Here is an 18,393-nt window from a genome sequence, read left to right as displayed (position 1 = left end):
CAGTTCACTGTGGCCAAAATCCGCCGAAAATATCGTGTTTCCTCGTATGGCTCTGGTTGTAGGCACTCAAAATGAGCGTTGCTTCAAATTAATTCACTGAAATTCAATTCTGAAGCCATTTGGGGGCTGAGACATCGCTTTTATGCAACGTAGGTAAGCGACGCACTTAATGAATCACCACGGGAGTACTGCATCAGTGCGCATCTGCATCTTGAACTCCAGTCAGCCTCACCAGCGTATCGATCAAAGCCATTCGCACGGGTTCCCGGCGAAGCCCGATTCCGAAAGACCAACTTTTTATCCCCTACATGAAGATAGATATCTCCTACATCTCTTCCACCTGTCATCCCCCCATTCGCCCCACGCCGCACGAACCGTTCGAGGGGTTGCGGTCAGGCCGCGTAGTAGGCCATGAATCTTTTACGAAATGTAAGAGGGGGACTGGGGGTCTATATGAGCGGTCAAACCCAGCCGACCCGGCGCTACCTGGCAGGCTAACAGCTTTGCAACCCACCGGTGTGCACGGATGGCGTTTGGGTTGAGAGATAAAAATATACGTTAAAAATCCCTCTTTCTGTTGATTGGCTAATGAGCTAAGTACGATGCGCAATTTTTCGACACAAAAAAAGAATTATTCCAATCAAGCGAGAGCCTCTGGGTTAACCGAGCAACTTAGGAAAACACCAGCATTGAGGAGGCTCAGAAGCTGCTGCCAGTACAAGTACAGGCCAGGTGAATGTGCTACGGCGTCGCTGAAGCAGGGGGGATACGATCCACGGCCCAACTACTTTGTTATTCAAATTGTCACGAGGAAATTATTGCAACATGGAAGTCATTGCATTCTCGCGCCGATCATGTCACGATATTATGCATTATGGATTTGGGTATGCCTCTCGCACGCTATGCGTTGTGAGTCAACACACTGGTGCATAGGTTTCAGATACAGATAGATACATAGAAGCGCTGCACACACCACACAGATCCACGGGGCGCTCCAGGAGTCCGCCGTCTCTCCACCCCCGTCACGCCCGCCCATGTAGGTCGGTGTTCGTCACCATGGTGACGAGCGAGCCCCGCGCCGCTTCCGCCGCTACCGATCATCGGTCTTGCCCCTCCCGCCCCCCCCCCCCCCCCAACCGCCGCGGAGGTAGGTGGCACCTCACTGACCTGATGAGCTCGGCGCTGCCTGTCTGCTCGGCCGTCCAGTACGGCCGGGCCGTCAGCCGGTCCACGTTGTAGAGTGAGCGCTGCACGGCACTGAGCAGCAGGCCTCGGCGCACGCCCTCCTCATACGTCTGCCGGCCGCGCGCCACGCGGTGTTACCACAGGGCACGGACACGACCGGAACTGGCTCACTGTCCGGCCACTCACATGAGCCAGGCAGGACGCCAGTCTGGCACCCGACAGGCAGAGTGGGACTGGGTACGGTCACGGCAGGTGCCGGGCAGCTTCCCTGACCACTCATAGCAGGTACTGCACCGCATATCCCCATCCCTCAACGGATTAAACGTGCGACCGAATAGCATCGGACGCACGGAAATAAACAACAAAAGTACAATCCACGCCTTGATACCTCGGCATCATCGATGAAAAACCCAAAGATCGCTCCGATGAAGGACCATAACGCCAGTGAAGCACGCCACAACAGCAGTGTGTGGTCAGCCAGGGTGACGACAGCCCCTCGTCACAGGTCCGCCAGCTGAGCTGTGTCAGCCAGCTGCGGCCAGAGCCGCACCGTCCGCACCTCGCGCGCCTTCTCCAGCTGGCCGATGCGGTGGTACGAGTCGCCCAGGTTGTGGTAGAAGCGCTTGTCGTGCACGCCCGGCTCGTTCGTGTCGAGGCCCTGCTGCATGAGGAGCGCCGCCTCCTCGTGCCGGCCCTGCTGGCGCCGCACGAAGCCCAGGTGCACCTTGGCGTAACCGTTGTTGGGCCACAGCCGCAACACCTGCCGGCGGCGCCCAGGGATCCCGCTCAGTCCCACGCTCCGGCCGGACCGACCGCGCCGCAGCTTGACCCCAAGTCCACCACTCGGTGGGGAGGGACCAATGTCCGTCCGCTTGCCACCAGGCATATGAGCTTTATTGTGAATTTTGCTTTTATCCGTATCAGGAAACCGTTACTGCGCCTGGGCACATGAGAGCAATCTGCTTTTTACGTCATAGACCGTTTTCCGCCATTTCGGCGTCCACCTCCGACAACACATCACCGGAGAGGCCGCGACAAAAGTCGGCCAGCGCTGGCTGCCCGGCGGCCGGCGGAGCACGCGGCGACGACTCCGTATCGACCCGGGCCCGCCAGCGGCGCCCTCACCTCCTGCAGCACCTCCTCAGCGGCCGCCTCCTGGCCGTACGTCAGGAACACGGTGGCCAGGTGGTTGCGCAGCATGTAGTCGTCCGGGAACTTCTGAATGAGGCGCTGCTGGATGCGTGCCGCCTGGTCCATTTGGCCTGAGGCGGTGCGGGGGTAGGTCAGCGGCGGCCGATCGCTGGGCCGGGCCAGCACCGGAGCGGCCGTCGGCGGCTGACGGCCCGCAGCTCAGCCCGGCCGGCGGCAGGCAGGCAAGCCCCACCGGCCACCTCGCGACCCCCGGGTCGCTCTTGAACGAGCGCAGCGCCGTCACGGGGCGCACTGGCGTGAGGCGATGTATGGGGATGTTACTGGCCGGCACGGTACGAACATGTCTCGAACATCACGGCCGGTGTTCCTGCCACCGACACACGCTAACACCGCGCGCGCACACCGCACTCCGCGCTGGAGACCCCGCCACAGGTCATGAGCGCCTGCCCCACCCACTGGCTAACGCAGGCGGTCTCCCATGCGGCCACTCACCCCTGAACCTCATCTGCTGCACGCAAGTCTCGGCCACCTGGCGGAACAGCGCCAGCGGCAGCGGCTTCTCCACGTCCAGGTCCAGCACAGCCTTGAAGGCGCTGATGGCCTTGTCCAGCACGTTGTTGCTGCGCTCCTGCTGCGCCTGCGCATTGAGCGCGCGCGCGCGCCCCCAGAGAGCGCGCGGCGAGCGCGGCCGGCGCGACAGGATGGCGCCGAACGCGTTCAGGCCGGCGGCCGCGTCCTGTTCGCGTCGACGCAACGGTTGCCATGGAGACGGGGCGCGGCGGCCAGCCGTCCATGCGGGCAGCGACAGGCGGACGGAGAAGGGACGAGGGTGGCGTGGGAGTAAGCACCGCTACCGAACCACCGAAAACATCGACGCACCGGCTGTGTGGCAGTGTCGGGAGGGAGTATTTGTAACGGGAAGAACAGAACCGAAACCAGAATTAGATGCGGTGCGACAGGCACATGGCATGCGTTTCCTTCTAGGTCCCGAGCGGCATCCTCGCCCCACTTTGGCAATTTTCTCTGGCGCTGAACGCCTGGCCAAAGTCGGACGAGGAGGCGCGCGGGCCGGAAGAGTATCACAGGGTCAAACCTCAACAACAATCCACTCACCGAGGTCAAACCGCACATACGCCAGCAACAACACATGGGAAAGACATTGCTCGCGCCGCATTATTCGTTGCATACCATTCCTAGCAAAACCCATCAGGCTAGACTAGGGCCTGTTGCTAGTCAGCCCAAAACCAAAAGAACCATCTCCAAGCTCCAAACCAGCTCCGAACCAAAGCACTCACACCAAGCAGATGGGGCAAGCAGCTCCGAAATGCCTAGGGAAACCAAAGGGCTCAACTCTTTGGCTACATTTGAGAAGAAAAAGAAAAGAGTCGGGATATGAGGAAGAGCGGGAAAGGCACAAGTCTGCAGAGCCGATTATTCCTGGAGGCAGATAGCAGTAACAGTTACTGCTGGGTACAGCCACAGCCTTCTCGCAAAAGACGCAGACAAAACGGCAGCAAGACAGATTAACCGCGAATGCAAGCGAACGCAATCAAATGGGACAGACGACGCACGAAGAGAATCCATACGAGAAAGGAATGCAGCGGCACTCAAACATGTCAAGCAACGCAACGACTCATACGTACTTCAGATCCAAAGCTGCGATGCATAGGGTGGGCGTATAGAAGTGTGCAGTGGACGATGGGTTACAAGACCAAAACAATTTAGCCAGGACATCCGTCTCGACGCGATTTCACAAGCAACTAATGCCACGGCATGGTAACCACATGAGACTACCACGAACTGTCTTGCAGGTTAAATACCTCAATCAGATCTTAGTCTGCCTGGCGGTGGCTGGGTGCGCTAAAATTTAACGAGCCTGCTCCTCACTGGCCGAGTTTAAAATTGCAAGCCGGCGTCTGCTGCTTTGTATGTCCGCTTTGCCCATTTCCCCACCCATCCAGCCAGGCTTCAATTTTGCGCTACAAGCATCCATAAGTAAGGCGCTGGTGTTCACCAAGGGCCGGACTGTGTTCCGGAGCCTTCGGAACTCACAGCTTCATCCAGACAGGCCCACGAGACAGCCCCAAACATCGCGCTCGAGGCACCAGCGTGGGCGCACGTCGTCCGCATCTGGCCGTGCGACAGCGACGCAGCAGATTGCACTCAAACATGCCCAGAGAGCCTAGCGTCCGTGATGGGTCTGTGGGGCAGCATCGTCGCCGGCCCGCCCAATGCACGCGGTGCTGCTTCGTACCATCCTGATGCCCGATGCCACCAGCTTCTCAAACAGCCCAATCGATGCCCAATTCAACCCGGCTGGCGCGATAACGACTGAGCGGAGCAGCCGCCGCTGCCTGCCGTCACGACCGTGCCTGCTGCGCTGCTGCCTCGCGGCCGGAGCGGCGGCGCCCGGTCAGCGGGGCTGCCACCTACCGTCTGCAGCAGGGCGTCGGCGGCGTCCAGCTCGCCGCGAACCTCCCAGTCGTCGGCGCCTGTGATGTCGGCCTTGTCGTAGGACGCCTCGGCCGGCTCGGGCTCCTCGGGCGCGGCCGTCGGCGGCGCCGCCTGCCGGACAGAGCACGCCTCGGGTCCAGAGCCGCCCCGTCGGCCAGACGCGCGTCACAGGCGCGGACCACGCCGGCTGGCCGCCACTCCGGCCGTCCACCGCTGAACACCTCTCAACAGCAAGGCAATGGCAGGACCGTGTCCTGAGTTCAACAACACGCGCGCTGTAATCCGACAAGAGCAGAGGGCAATTGGTGAGGTCTACGTCCATACACTAGGTCTTGACACAAGGGCTACAGCTTATTCCAGTAGGTGACAAGTGACAGTAGGTGACCAGGTAACAAGACATCATACCAACAAGGCATCCCCAGCTGCTGGTATGTTAGTGCAAAATCAGCACGCGAACAAAACAAAATGCTCACCTTGTTAGGTTTTTTGGCATGCTTGTCAGTATCACGCTTTGAAGGCCGATCTACGTGTGCACTGGGCTTAGCACTTCCTTCAGACGACTTTTTCGCTGGCTTATCCGCCGGTTTCGGGCCGCCTGAGTCAGCTTTCCCCCTTTCCTGTTTCTTCGCAGGCTCCGAGTCTTTCCGAGCCTTCACTCCTTCATCTGCTTTGGGCTTTTCTACCGGTTTGACTTTGTCCTGCTTTTCTGCAGACTTTTTAGGAGACTCCGAGCTTTTCGGGGATCCACCTGACGGTTTCTCCGCTGGCTTACCCGACTGCACACGCTTGACCTCGGCTTCCTCGCTTGCCGTCGGCTGTCGTGCCGGTTTGTCCGCCGACGCTGGCTTGTCAGAGGAGCTCTCCTTCGCAGACTTTCCCGGGTGCGCCGCCTTGTCCGTCGGTTTACCAGCTGACGCCTCCTCCTTCGCTGCCTTCTTGGATTTTTTCTTCTTCTTGGGCTCTTCAGCAGTAGTTTCTTTCTTTGCTGGCTTTTCCCCCACCGGCTTCTCAGTAGGCTTCTCTTTTTTCGCTGGTTTTTCAGTGGGTGTTTCAATCCTTGCCGGCTTTTCTGTCGGCTTCTCTACCGGTTTCTCGGTAGGCGCCTTCTTCTGCGTCCCTGCATCCTTCGCTTTCTTGGTCGGCTGCTCAGCAGCTTTAGCTACCTCCTCTTTGTCGTGCTGCTTCGCCGCTTCTTTGGCTTTCTTCTCCTGCGTCGACTTCTGCTCATGCTTTGGCTGATCATGCGGGCGGGCCGGCTGCTCCGGCCGCTGTACTGGGTCTACTACTGGCACACGCGCACTCTCCACACTCTCGCCGGGCCGCGCGTCGGCCGGCTGCTGCTCCACTACAGGCTCCTCCACAACGGGAATAGCTACCTCCTCGTCCTCCACCTCTACCACCAGATCGTCGGCCCCCTCGAGCGGCGCCGCCGCCTCGGCAGTGACGCTCTCCGGCTCCGTCACGCCAGCAGCTGCGACCGCTGGCTCGGGGGTGTCGGCGGTGACGTCCGCCGACCCGGCCGCCTCGCCCGCCGCTGCCGTCCCTAGAAAGACACCCACTCAGTCCGCACGCTCGCCGCCTCCGCTCTTGGAACAACACCCACTCAGTCCGCACGTTTCCAGAATAGCGGGCACGCCGCGGAGCTATCTTTAGTTGAGATACATGGATTCCGAAGGTCTAGGAAGTCCATAAAATATTTGTATGTCCTTATCTAGAACGATGGATAGCGGCTACCGTTGCCTCAAACAAGAGCATTTATTTTTCTTTTGAAAAAACAACGGCATAATAAAAACGAATCCAACGCTGGTGGGGCTTTACAATTCGCACTCCAAAGCTTACCTGAGTCAGAGGCCGCTGCCTCGTCTTCGATTTCCTGAAATCGGAATAAAAATAGTAGTAAAAACAGTTTTAACTACGTTATGATAACTTTTGACGAAAGCGCTACATAGCTGATAGCTGATCAAGAATGTGAAATGGCAAGACATATGTGCAAACGCTATACACAAATACATGGACACATCACAACACGCGTGATGTTAGACCACCACCAGGGCCGTTCGCCGCGACCTGACCCGGCTGTTATTACCCCGTCACCGACGCATCGCCGACCGCCTCCAGTTGCACGAGCCTGGAGTCCTTATCCTGGCAATAACCCTGCTCCAATAAACCAAGTCCTGGTCAAACAACGTTATGTAGCTATCATTGGTTCTATTATGAAAACCAGTACCTACAAGTAGCTGTGCTGATGGCCGAGTTTTGACAATAGAACCAATGCTTGCTCGATAAGGTCGGTTAACCATCCTGGTACAATGAAGGTCGACTTTTGTCAGCACAAAAACACCAAACTGATGACAAAAAGGGGTATCAATGCCTTTCTTCCTTCTATCAACTTCCTCCAATCAACATATCCATTCAAGCTTTACCGACAGTCTTTGAAATATTAAGACACTGCTATCGAACAAACAAGGTCATGCAGAACAGTTTGTTACGGCTTGCTTGCATGTAGTGCGGTGTGACTGCACAATCATGCATCTGAGTCGGTAGGCCGCATAGAACTGCTCCCTGCGGACTCGATTCAAACACTCCCGGGGCATTTTCGTCGCGCAATGGAGCGTTGGGGGTCGGTAGAGCAAGTCCAGAGGGCCCCCGTGTGCAGGTGGGATCAGGCCCCCGTGTGCAGGTGGAGGGCCCCCGTGTGCAGGCGCAGTGGTGGGATCGGAGCCCCCCTCCGCACGCGCCAGTAAGCGCAAGCGGGACCCGGGGAGCTGACGTCTTGCCGCGTTAGCATATCATGCGGGAGAGGCCACGGCACGCCGCCACCAGGGGTCGCATCGCTGGAGGGTGTCACAGACACGGCGCCACAGCCACTACCCCGCCACCGACGGCAGCGCTGGTAGCACCACGCTGCAAGCTTCGCTACTCCGCCACCGTTGGTAGTGTCGCCACCAGCCCATCTTCACCACCCCGTCACCGCCGGTGGCGAGCTGGTGCCGCGGCACGCCGGACCGGCGGCCGGGTACCAGCTCTCGTTAGTCACCGTCGCGGCGCACGGCGGGCGCCCTGTTTACCTCGATCACCTCCTCGGACACGACCTCCTCGCGCACGGTGCCGTCTGGGTCCGTAATCTGCCGCAGCACCTGCCGCACGCGCACGCGGCGCTCCTCCAGCACGACATTGGGGTCACCGCCGGCGGCCGGCGCGTCCTGCAGCTGCTCGACGGCCGCATCGGCGCGCACGAACTGCTCGGAAATCACCGGCTCTGAGCCCTCCAGCTGGATGCCCGGTTCGGGCGCCTCCACGTACACCACCTGCTTCACCTCCTCCGGCGAGCCAGCCGCCCCCTGAGTGGAAGATGCACGGCTAGAGGCGGCCGCGAGCACAGCCCGGCTGGCGCACGGAGGCGTGCGAGGAGCCTCCGTGCGCGTCGCGGCTGGCTGGGTCGCGTGGGATAGTCACAGGCCATGCACAAGGTCAGACCGCGGCGAGAATAATGGACGGAACTTTGAAGGCTGTGTCGTGAAGCGACTGATCCGCCATGGAAGGCGCCACCTAAAAACACCCATTCAGGTCTGCAAACTGAAGCCGAGGTGCGGAAACCCAGCCCAAAATCCCCGGACAGAGCGCGAAAAGGCGACGGGAGGGCACACCGAGTGAATGTTTCGGCAAAAGCAGCAGACACCGCCCAACGCTACGGTGCGTAGCACTCTCGAGGCGATCCCAGTGCCCCGGCAGCTCGATTCCGAACGGCGCCGATCTAGAGGCGCGGCGGGGCCGGTATGCTGACCGTGTCCGAGTCTTGTGTGTCGTCCTGCGATGGAGCGACCTCTGGCTCTTGCTGCGCCGCCGCGCTGGCGGCATCCTCGCGCTGGCCCGCGGTCTCGGTGACGGTCAACACATTCAGCACGGTCTGCATGACGGGCACCACCTCCTCTATGGTGTGCACCACCTCCTCCATCACGACCACCGGCTGCTCGATCACCTCCACCACCGTCTGCAGCTCGACGTCCACGTTCATCACGGGCTGGTGCACCACCTGCGGCTGCACCTCCAGCTGCTGCTCCACCACCGGCTCCACCACCTCCTGGTGTTCCACCACCGGCTGCTGCACCGCCTGCTCCACCACGTTCACGTGGTGGATCTCGCGCTCCTCGACGTCGACCGTCACCGTGACGTCGGCCGCGGCGCCGCTGGGGGAGGGGGGCGCGGGGGCGGGTGGAGCGGACTTTACCTCCTGCGGCTGCTGACCGGCCGGCTGCTCGTCTCCCTGAAACGAGCCCCAACGAGCAGTCAGAATCCATGCACACGCGTAGGCACGCTACCTACCCCATCATCCCACCACTGCGCACTCGCATGATCAAACTCCTCACGCCATCACGTAACGTTCCAACTCAAACGTCAGGATGTCGCTAACTGACAGCAAACGCACAATGCTAGAACGAGGAGACACAGCAATCCACATATCATCTCAGACGCATCACCGTTTCAGCGACGGCAACCCAGGGCCGCAGGCGTCGCCCTGGCCCCACACAGGGGCCGTGCACTAGCATCAGACCGGGCGGCGGGCGGGCCGACCACACCATGCACCGGGGGCCGTCTCGCGCGGCAGTGTCCGGTGGTACTGGGTGCGGGGGGGGGGGGGCACAGGCTCGCCGCGGTGTGGCACCGCCTAGTCACAGACGGACATGCGGGCTGACGGGGCGAGCGGGGCCAGTCAGGGCGGCGGGCAGGGCAGGCCGGGCGGGCGGGCGGGGGCGGCGCGGTCGTGCCGGCGGCGCTGCTCGGTGCGGCGGGCGGCCGGCCGGCCGTCCCGGCGCGGCGCCGCTCCCACGCTGCGTGCACCTTGCCTGAGCGGCGGCAGCGGCGGTGGCGGCGGCGGCGCCCGGTGGCGGCGACTCCCCTGGCGAGGCGGCGCTCTGCGCGCGGGCGGGGCCCGACTCGGCGGCGTCGCCGGCCGCACGCGGGGCCAGCGCCCAGGGGACGTCGTGGGAGGGGTTGACGCTTCTCCGTCCGGGGGAGCGGGCGACCGCTGCTGGCCCGTGCTTAGACTCCCGCAGCTTCAGCCGGTCGGACTCAGGTGGCCGAGCCTGCCCCAGACTTCCGCGATGCATTTCGTCGTCGCCAAGATGGTGGGGGTCTTCCCCAGTGTCGGCTTCCAGCGTCCGACTGTACGTGAGCTGCTCGCGTGGATCAGCCCAAGAATGTTTGCCATCAGCTTGCGACGTACCACCGAGATCTGCGCCGCCGCTAAGCCGTTCTTTCCTATCATGCTCGGAGACAACATCGAAAAATGGTATGCTATGCACCTTTGAACCCAACAACCTCCCAATATCAATCACCACCTCTTCTTCAAAGTCATCTAACAGCTCCTCGGTAATAGCGCCCTGATTGACCAAAGCGGACTGAGCTCCCTCCAGGTTCTGTCTGGCACCACTGGCCAAGACGGCAACACCAGCCCACTCCCTCACAAACTCCAGCTCCTCCCTCCAGCCTGAGAGCCGCCGCGGCACGTCCTCCACGTTACCCAGCAGCAGCTGCGTCCGCATGTCCTCCACCTCGACGAAGAACTCGTCGAACAGCCCCTCCTCGGCCACGTCCTGCGCGCCGCCGTGCGCCAGCGTCTCCGTCGCCATGGCGACCAGAGCGTCCAGGTCGGTTGCCAGCGCTACCGGCACGACGTCGACCGCGGCCAGCCGGGCACTACCTCCGGCGGGGACTGTCGGGGACCGGTCTGGTGACAGCGGCTCCATAACGATACCGACGGCCGGCTTGGCCGGAGCCGCTTCTGCAGCCTCGTCGTCGACGTTACAAACGTCCAAGGCATCCTTTGGCGAAACGATGTCGTGCCACGAGTTGAAGTCAAGGGGGGAATCCTCGCCATCATCCACCCGTACCGTTGGACCAGGGACATCGTCTTCCCACTCCATATGACTGACAAAAGCTGGTCGATTGAGAGATGACGAATCAACGAAAACGAATCCTTCCTCATCGCCGGATGACCACATAAACTTATCGACCACAAATTCACCACCGGCGCCATCGTCCTGCAACACCGCATCATCAGCGAATGCAGCTGCCTCTAGTGGAGCAACTGGTGAATCTCGTGCATTAAAGAGATCAACAATAGTAAGTCCTCGTAACCAGGATCACGTTCAGATGTCAGAGCATCATGATGGAGCTCGCCGCCCTCTTCCGTTGCCCCCCGAAAAGCGTTGAGCCAATCAAGCGGAATATCATCGACAGCTTCCACGTCCGTGGAAGCAGCTCCATCTATGTGCTTGTCATACATGCCCATGGATGCTCCTCGTGAGCCGAAGTCGCTTAAGCCGGTGCTTGAAGCAGGGCACGAACTCTTCTGAGGTTTCCATTCCGGACACCAAGCGCAACTCGCCTTCCTCAACTTCCTTAGATCCGACGGCACCGGGATCGGCTAGCCAGCGAGGATCGTGCGATCCCTTGAATCCGATCAAATCATCCAGCACTAACCCCTCGCCATACACGTGGTCTGGCGGGGAAAAGCGTCCTAGCTGTACGTCCTCGTACACAAGCCACGCTAAGCAGCCACGGGTTGGTCTCTCTAACTCCACATGCGGGGAACGGGGAGCACTCTCTGAATATCCTCCGTCGTCTCCACTCGCCTGCGCTGTGGTCGACACTTGACCCTCTCTCCCACGCGCCCGGCCGTCCTCGGCAAGCGCTTCCCCATCGGCTGGCAGGTGACCGTGCGCGAGATTTGCTACCTTCGGCACGACGGCCAGGTGTCCTTGGTCCGGGTGGCGGTAGGTCTGCTCCGGTGTCACTCCGCGCAGCGTCCTTTCTCCCTACTGAGTCTTTCTTGGCCGAGGCAGCATCAGGCTCGGACTCTGCGCGGCTGCCGCCCGCATCGTCCTGCACCTCAGCTTCCACGCCGGCTTCCGCAGCGTGGTCAGAAGCCATCCTGGCGCCACCACAATCGGCACACGGATTCACTTCGCCAGCCGCCTCAGCGCCCTCACCGCCGCAGGACGCCACACCGATCTCCTGCGACTCCGTTCCGGCGCCTGGCCACGGTGTGGCGACCGGCTTCGCCCTGGCGTCACCCCCAGCTGCGGCGTTGCCGGCTCCCTCCGGCGGCGTGCCGGTCGCCGGCTCCTGCCGCCGCGCCGCAGCGCCAGCCGGCCCGGCCGGGCAGCGCTGCAGCCGGTACAGTGTCGGGTCGCCGCGCCGCTCCTCCAGATGCAGTGGCATCAGCCGCTTGGCCGCCTCCACCAGCCCCAGCGGCCAGGCCAGGAAGCGCTCCAGTCGCGACGGCCGGCACAGCTGGTGGCGGCGGTCGGCGGCGGCGCGCGGGCACAGCCGCAGCAGCCGGCGCAGCCAGCCGAGCACTGTGCGCCGGCCCGCCGAGCCGCACCCGTCGCCCGCCCCGCCCGCGGTCGCGGCGGCGGCCGACGCGCGCGGCTCGGGCCGGCCGCCGGCGCCGCTTACCTCTGACCCGGCGGCGGCGGCGGCGTGCCGGCCAGCCTCCTCGCCCGTCACCCACGCCTTCTCAGCGCGCATAGGCTGCTCCAGATACTCCAGCGCGAAATCCGGCTCGGCAGCCGCTGCCCTGCAAGTCCGAGGAGCACCGTCCAATCGGCGGCGTCCTCGCCCAAGCCGCCGCTGACAAACAGATCCCTCTCGTTGTGACCGTCGCCGCCCGCCGCCCGCTCAGGCTCCTCATCCGTCTCCGGCGGCGGCTGGCGCTCGCCCAGCTCGCGCAGCGCCGCGTCCAGGCGAGCGCGGTTCGCCTCGAGCGCGGCCAGGTTGGCGCGGTAGCGCGCCGACAGCCGCTCCTTGCCGCGCTCGCCATACGGCGCCGGTGTGCCGGCCAGGGCGGGGTCGGATAGGGGCGGGCGGGGGTCGGGCGGCCGCGGCGCCGCCGCCACCTCCTGCAAGGACAGACCACGGCCGTCACTCGGCCAGCAGGGAGCGCGCCGCACCGGCGGAGGGGCCGGTCATCGCGGCCCACATCCGTCGCCTCCCCCCTACCCCCACGTGTTACGCTTTACGCAATGTGCGTGCGTCAGTCAGCCGACAGCAGAGTAAAGCGCGGCACGGCCGGCGGGCCGGCGCCGCCGCGAGTCCGTACCGTGGCGTCGGCGGGCGGCGGCGGCACCGCCTCCTGCACCTTCTCCACCACGGGCGCGAACTGGGCCGCCGGCGCCGGTGCTTCCACTGCAACGGGGTGGGAGGCGTGACGAGGCGGGCCACCGCCGGCGTCCCACATATGGCATGAAGGACATCATCGCGTGTGTAGGCTTTAGGACTCTAACACTAAGGACGTCATACACCATGATAAGGTACGCTGATACTTAAAAGTTATTTCGTAATGTCGCACTACATGTGACATAGTGATGCATTTCACTTCGGGAACACTTGACCGTTTTCGATCCGTTTCCAACGCGCGGGTGTATCCATCCGAGATCTCACCATGCCGTATTCCCTGTGTCTGGACGTAGATGAGGCCGAGGAGCACCCCGACGCCGGCCAGCAGCACGAGGAAGACGATCACGGTGAGGCAGCCGCTGCCGCCCTCCGAGTGCTCCTTTACATCCTCTTCGCCCGTGCCGTCGTCGCTGACCGAGTCTGCCGAGCGCCGTCACAGGCTTACGGACCGCGCGCGGTGCAGATGGCGCGCCGCAGGCCAGCACGGCGCGCCATCGGCTTACCGGCTGCACACGGCGAGCGGCACGCAAGGGCGGGATAGCGACCGCCCGTTATCACGTGAAAGACACGACACTGGGGCAGCGTCGGGCACAGGCGGTCTCGCACAGCGAAGGCATTTTTCGTCTACGAGGATCACACGCGGCGGGCGGCCCCAGCAACTAGTAAACCGTTACCAGGAATCACGCGCTGAAATATATCGGTGAATCGGATATCACCACGTGCTGCAGGTGTTCACACAGGGGTTAAGTCCGCTCAGTTGCAAACCATGCAGGAAGTTTGCGATGGCAATTTAGTTGGCACGGCTCATAGGCGTGACAGCCGGGAGCCATCCCCTCCCCTGGTGAATCAGGCGCAAACTACGACTGTCGGGGCTTAATATAGTGACAACTGCCGCCTGGCAGAGCCTCCTCCCCGGGACCATGCCAATACTGCCGGCCACTTTACGAAGAGGACTCAGGCTTGAACGGTTCCAGTGAGCGCAGCCAGGTACTGCGGCAGTAACTCGAGCGTTGGTCGTACGTGGTTTTCATATTCCGAGGGGTGTGCGCACGTCGTGCGGCGTAATCGTACATCCCTCGCAATTTGAGAACCACACACGATTCGCGCATCATCGCTCAAGTCCGCACTGCATGGCCTACGCAAGTTTCGTCTTAGTCCGCCGTCGGTGACGTTGTGAAAACTCGTTGGCTACGTGTTGCGACGGATGCTGAAATTGTATTGGTGTCGAACGGCCTCTGAGCCAAAACACTCAAATTGGATATGTGCCACGGTTCTCCATTCATGCCAACGACATAATCCTCAGGGAGTGAGGAGCCAGAAGAGACAGAATCCTCAGACAGAAGGCCTTCAAACCCTGACGACGCAGTTGCAGCAGATAAAAAGCGCGTCGAGTTTAGCCCACTCCGCGCCGCGTGCGCGCAGCCCATCTCAGGGTCACTGCACCCCTTCACCAGCGCTATCTCCAGCCGTCCCGGTCGGGGCCCGAGCCGGCGCGCCGGGACGACCGTTCGTCTCAGCAGCGCCGGACCGGAACAGGCTGGCTCGCCGGCCGGTCGGCAGCCGGTCCAGCCGGAGGCGGGGAGACGCACCGGCCGCCGGCCGAGCCCGGTGAAAGGCCGCCGGCGCCTACCGCCGCGACGGCCACAGCCGGCGAAAGTGGACGGGTCAGATGCCGCCGCGCAGATTAAAACCGGATACCGCGTGACCTACCGCTCCCGCCAGTCAGCAGGCGTGGGTGACGTCACCGGGAGAGACGTCGCTTTGTCGCGCCGGCCTACGCATCACTGATGCAGTTGGTTCCTGACAAGGACGCGATAGCGCGCCCCTTCGTGACAACTTGAATCGCATAGCTCAGGCCCATGCTTCCGGTGTGAGGCGATCAAAACCTGCTGCCTTTTGGAAATAAGCACCTCTGACAACGCCGATATTTTTCCACGAAAAATTTATAAGCTGAGGCGCATTGAAATCCTAATTCGGAAAGCGCACAAACTGTTGTCTAAATATCAGAAAATGGGGATGTATTCTTTCCCAATGCAGGTGGTGGAATGGACTTGCATAGGTGTCTGTGACAAAATGTCAGACCTTCAACCAAACTAAAGGGTCATTGTTAAACCCAACCAGTCCCATGTGAAGAAAGATGACATGGCAAACAAGAATATACACAGGCACAACGTCCATTAGCTATCGACGGGAGGCAGCTCCTGAATCTACGTGCTCCTTGCCCTCCAGTGAAGATGTGGGTACTGCTGATATTTTATGCATACTGGATAACTGGTGGTTTTGAGGAGGAAAGCAGCATACCCTACAATCAGCATCCATCATACAGATTGGTCCTTCATACAGATCTGTGCACCATACCGATTGGTGTATCCTATGGACTGGCGACAGATCAGCATACAACACAAATCAGCCTGCTGTAAGACAGCTTGGCAACAGCAACAAATGGACAAATCCACAAAAACGGCTCTGCTATGGCTTATCAAACTGATGCACTGACCATGCAATAATGGTTCTGCTGATATGAAGCTGAATGATGAACTGTGGACAGTGCCCACAGTTCCTCAGAGCAGCAGACTGCATGTGTAGATCCTTCAGCTTTGCTATGCACAGTTAGGCATTGACAACAACTACAACTTAAAGCTGGGCACTTCTTTTCAAGTGGAACAGAGCCATGCATTTTGGGTTTATGTTCATAAACCATATCATGCAAACCAGGTTAACAATGTTCCTCTGCAAAATTTTAATCAACATCACATCTACCTGTCTATAAGGGGAATCATGCCTCAATTCAGGTAGTGATCTACTGACCCCCACACTGAGCCATCCATAAAAAATGTCAGTGAACACTCAATATCACAACCAAGACACAAACAGTCGGGAGTTAGCAGCCAGTGTGTGGAGAGGATAGGCACAGCAACACTACCGGCCCTCTGTCATGGTCACACAGGTGCTGTACCTGGCTCTACATAAAACTTGTCATCATCATGGGTGGTGGCATGGAAGGTCTCCTGCCAGGGTTCATCCCCAGATGCCCCAGGAGCCTCTCCTCGACCTGGTACGCATCACCAACTAGGTCAGCACAGGCTCGCAGCTCAGGTCTGGTGCCTGCTGTCACAACTGTCACTGTGGTTGATTGCAACTTGAACATCTGTTATTATAATCAGCTTTACATGACTGGAAAGGTCTGACCCATGACAATATCAATGAGGCAAACTTGTCACATTACAAGCCATGGCCTTCTGCGCAGTTGTGTGTGCATCTGTGATCCGTAAGTAAGTTTCTAAACCAACAAAACATTTGCTGAGATGCAGCTTGCTCCGTAAAATAGCTAAGTAACTGATTATCTGGGTACTTTGCATGACATAACATACTATTTGGGTTCAGTGATAGTTACTTCACAAAAACAAGCATATATTACATACCAAACCTGATGTGACCTAGCAAGCCTAATTTTTAACATTTAATTTGCAATGGCTTATACATATTTAGTGACTAAAATAGCTCTTATGCTGGTATTCATTACTACTTTGATCCATTCCTGCTAAATAAACACATGTCAAACATGTCTGAAAAGAAGCAGCATCACAACAATTTCAGCATACATACATCTCAGACTGACACCTCAGAAGTTTGGCACATGCAAAAATATTGATTGTGTACTATCCTATATCTGGTGCACCATATCCCTGGTCTGGCACACTATGTACACAATACACCTGGTTATGCTGCAAATAGCACTCAGCACTCATGTTTGTACAGCTTTGTTCAAAGTTAATAATTTCCAATGTACAGTACCACATAGTTCATTGCCGACAAGTGTCTGGAGCCCCCCAAAAATCCTAGGACCTTAGTCCCAGATCCCATGAGCACAGATCCCAATGGGTTCCTGGACTTGGGATCTAGGCACAAGTGTGGTTCCTTGTACAGTTGTGAAGAAGATGCACCACAACAATGGTAGACAAGAGGACATGTGGCAAGACTGATCATCTGGAGCATCTTGCATCATACACTCCATCCCTAACTGATGAAATGTAGCAACACGCACATGACATTAGCTGTGGAGAAGCATGCTGATGTCAGCATAACACTAATATTTTTAACACATTTTCCAGAAATGTGTTTCTTATATCATTTGTTTCATTTTTTTAGATATCAACAATTGGCTTCCTTCTGACAGCAATGCAGTGGAAAAATCATTCACAACTACCACTTACCCCTCTTCTTCTTCTTGTCCTTGCGCCGTCTGGCTTGTGTTTCACCCGACATATTGCACCAGTGAAGGATTTCACGTCCCGATTAGGTACGTGCTTCAATAGCTACCACGTGAAGTGTAGATTGTTACAGGCAAGGTATCTGCGTGGTGCGCTCCCACGATTACCACAAATCACCGGCCGGTACCTAAAATTCAGACACAAACCACCCGAACAAGATCACAATTCCACCAAATAGTAAGACCTTCCTGTTACCCGCCACACACAAAACCGAAACACAACCCAGCCGCACTCGGCCCTACCCAGTTGCACCCCCCAGGTAAGCCGGCGAGACCTCTTCTTCAACCCCTCCCCTACCCCCACGTCGACGTGGAAGAAGACTCTCCGGTGATGCTACCGCGTTGGAAAGGAACTCCGCCACGGGCAAAAAGGGCATGCGTGGCCTTGAATATCACTAGAATGTTAAAAATTATGGCTTGAGACAAAGATACATTATCCTAATATTGCAATTAAAGGGCTGCTTATCAATAAACAAAAAATTCAAACAAACCCAGGTTGTTTATTTAAAAACACACGTTTTCATATAAGTAAACATAGAGTGGCGCAAGGAAACGGAGAACACTAACCGGAGGCACTTAAATGACTGTCTAAAAAGAGAGCGATTACAAAGCATGTTCCCCAATAATCTTTTTTCAAACGAAATGGAATGGACAGCCTAGAAGCATCAAGCATGGAGCAGGTGCGTATCCAGGATCTTTGTCAGTTGATCCAAATGTCCAAAGAGACATTATGGCTTTGCAGGAGTATTGTTCAAATTTTCTCTGTGGTTTTGTAGATCGCCCGGAGGGCAGGTGGGAATAAAAGCGTGTAGTGGGTACGTAAAGCAGTCATCTTCGTTCATCAAAACGTGTGTTGTTGCTTCCCGGTGTCGTTTGCTGTGTTGCCTTATTGATAGCATGATATTTGTAATGTCCTACATGAACTTGGGCTCCAGAACATTAGGGGGCCAAAGTCGCCGTTGAAGGGGAGGGGGCAGATTGAACATAGGTGGGCTTTTATCACAGAGGGCTGTGATAAAATCATTTGAAGTGTTGAGATGCGAAAAATTGTTATGTATGGTTCAGTAGCTTTACAAACCATGTTTTTTCTGTTTCACTAAAGCAGACACACTCCTTCATGTCGACGTCCTGCAGTCACCTGCACACCCGCC

The 18,393-nt window shown here is 58.6% G+C and overlaps 1 protein-coding gene across 7 annotated transcripts in view; it reads right to left on the bottom strand.

The window, feature by feature from the left end:
• Nucleotides 1-17,558, bottom strand: part of Asph (Aspartyl beta-hydroxylase) — a 33,563-nt gene extending 16,005 nt beyond the window's left edge. Inside the window, exons 1-13 of one of the 7 annotated variants that reach the window (XM_037224477.1) lie at nt 17,187-17,558; nt 15,929-16,024; nt 13,237-13,392; nt 12,896-12,981; nt 9,020-9,055; nt 7,860-8,132; nt 6,631-6,664; nt 6,168-6,334; nt 4,771-4,902; nt 2,830-3,073; nt 2,311-2,447; nt 1,745-1,945; nt 1,168-1,295 (exon numbers count right to left, since the gene is read on the bottom strand). In XM_037224477.1, the coding sequence (XP_037080372.1) occupies nt 1,168-1,295; nt 1,745-1,945; nt 2,311-2,447; nt 2,830-3,073; nt 4,771-4,902; nt 6,168-6,334; nt 6,631-6,664; nt 7,860-8,132; nt 9,020-9,055; nt 12,896-12,981; nt 13,237-13,392; nt 15,929-16,024; nt 17,187-17,238 (1,742 nt within the window). In that variant the 5' untranslated portion in view covers nt 17,239-17,558. The other 6 variants (XM_037224470.1, XM_037224475.1, XM_037224471.1 and 3 more) reach the window with 6 other exon arrangements.
• Between the last annotated feature and the right edge of the window lie 835 nt (nt 17,559-18,393).

The sequence above is a fragment of the Pollicipes pollicipes genome, unplaced genomic scaffold (genome assembly GCF_011947565.3).
Source record: "Pollicipes pollicipes isolate AB1234 unplaced genomic scaffold, Ppol_2.1 Scaffold_4881;HRSCAF=5763_pilon_pilon_pilon, whole genome shotgun sequence".
Taxonomy (NCBI): Eukaryota; Metazoa; Arthropoda; class Thecostraca; order Pollicipedomorpha; family Pollicipedidae; genus Pollicipes; species Pollicipes pollicipes.
The sequence above is the reverse complement of the archived record's forward strand: the minus strand, read 5'-3'. Positions and strand labels throughout refer to the sequence as shown.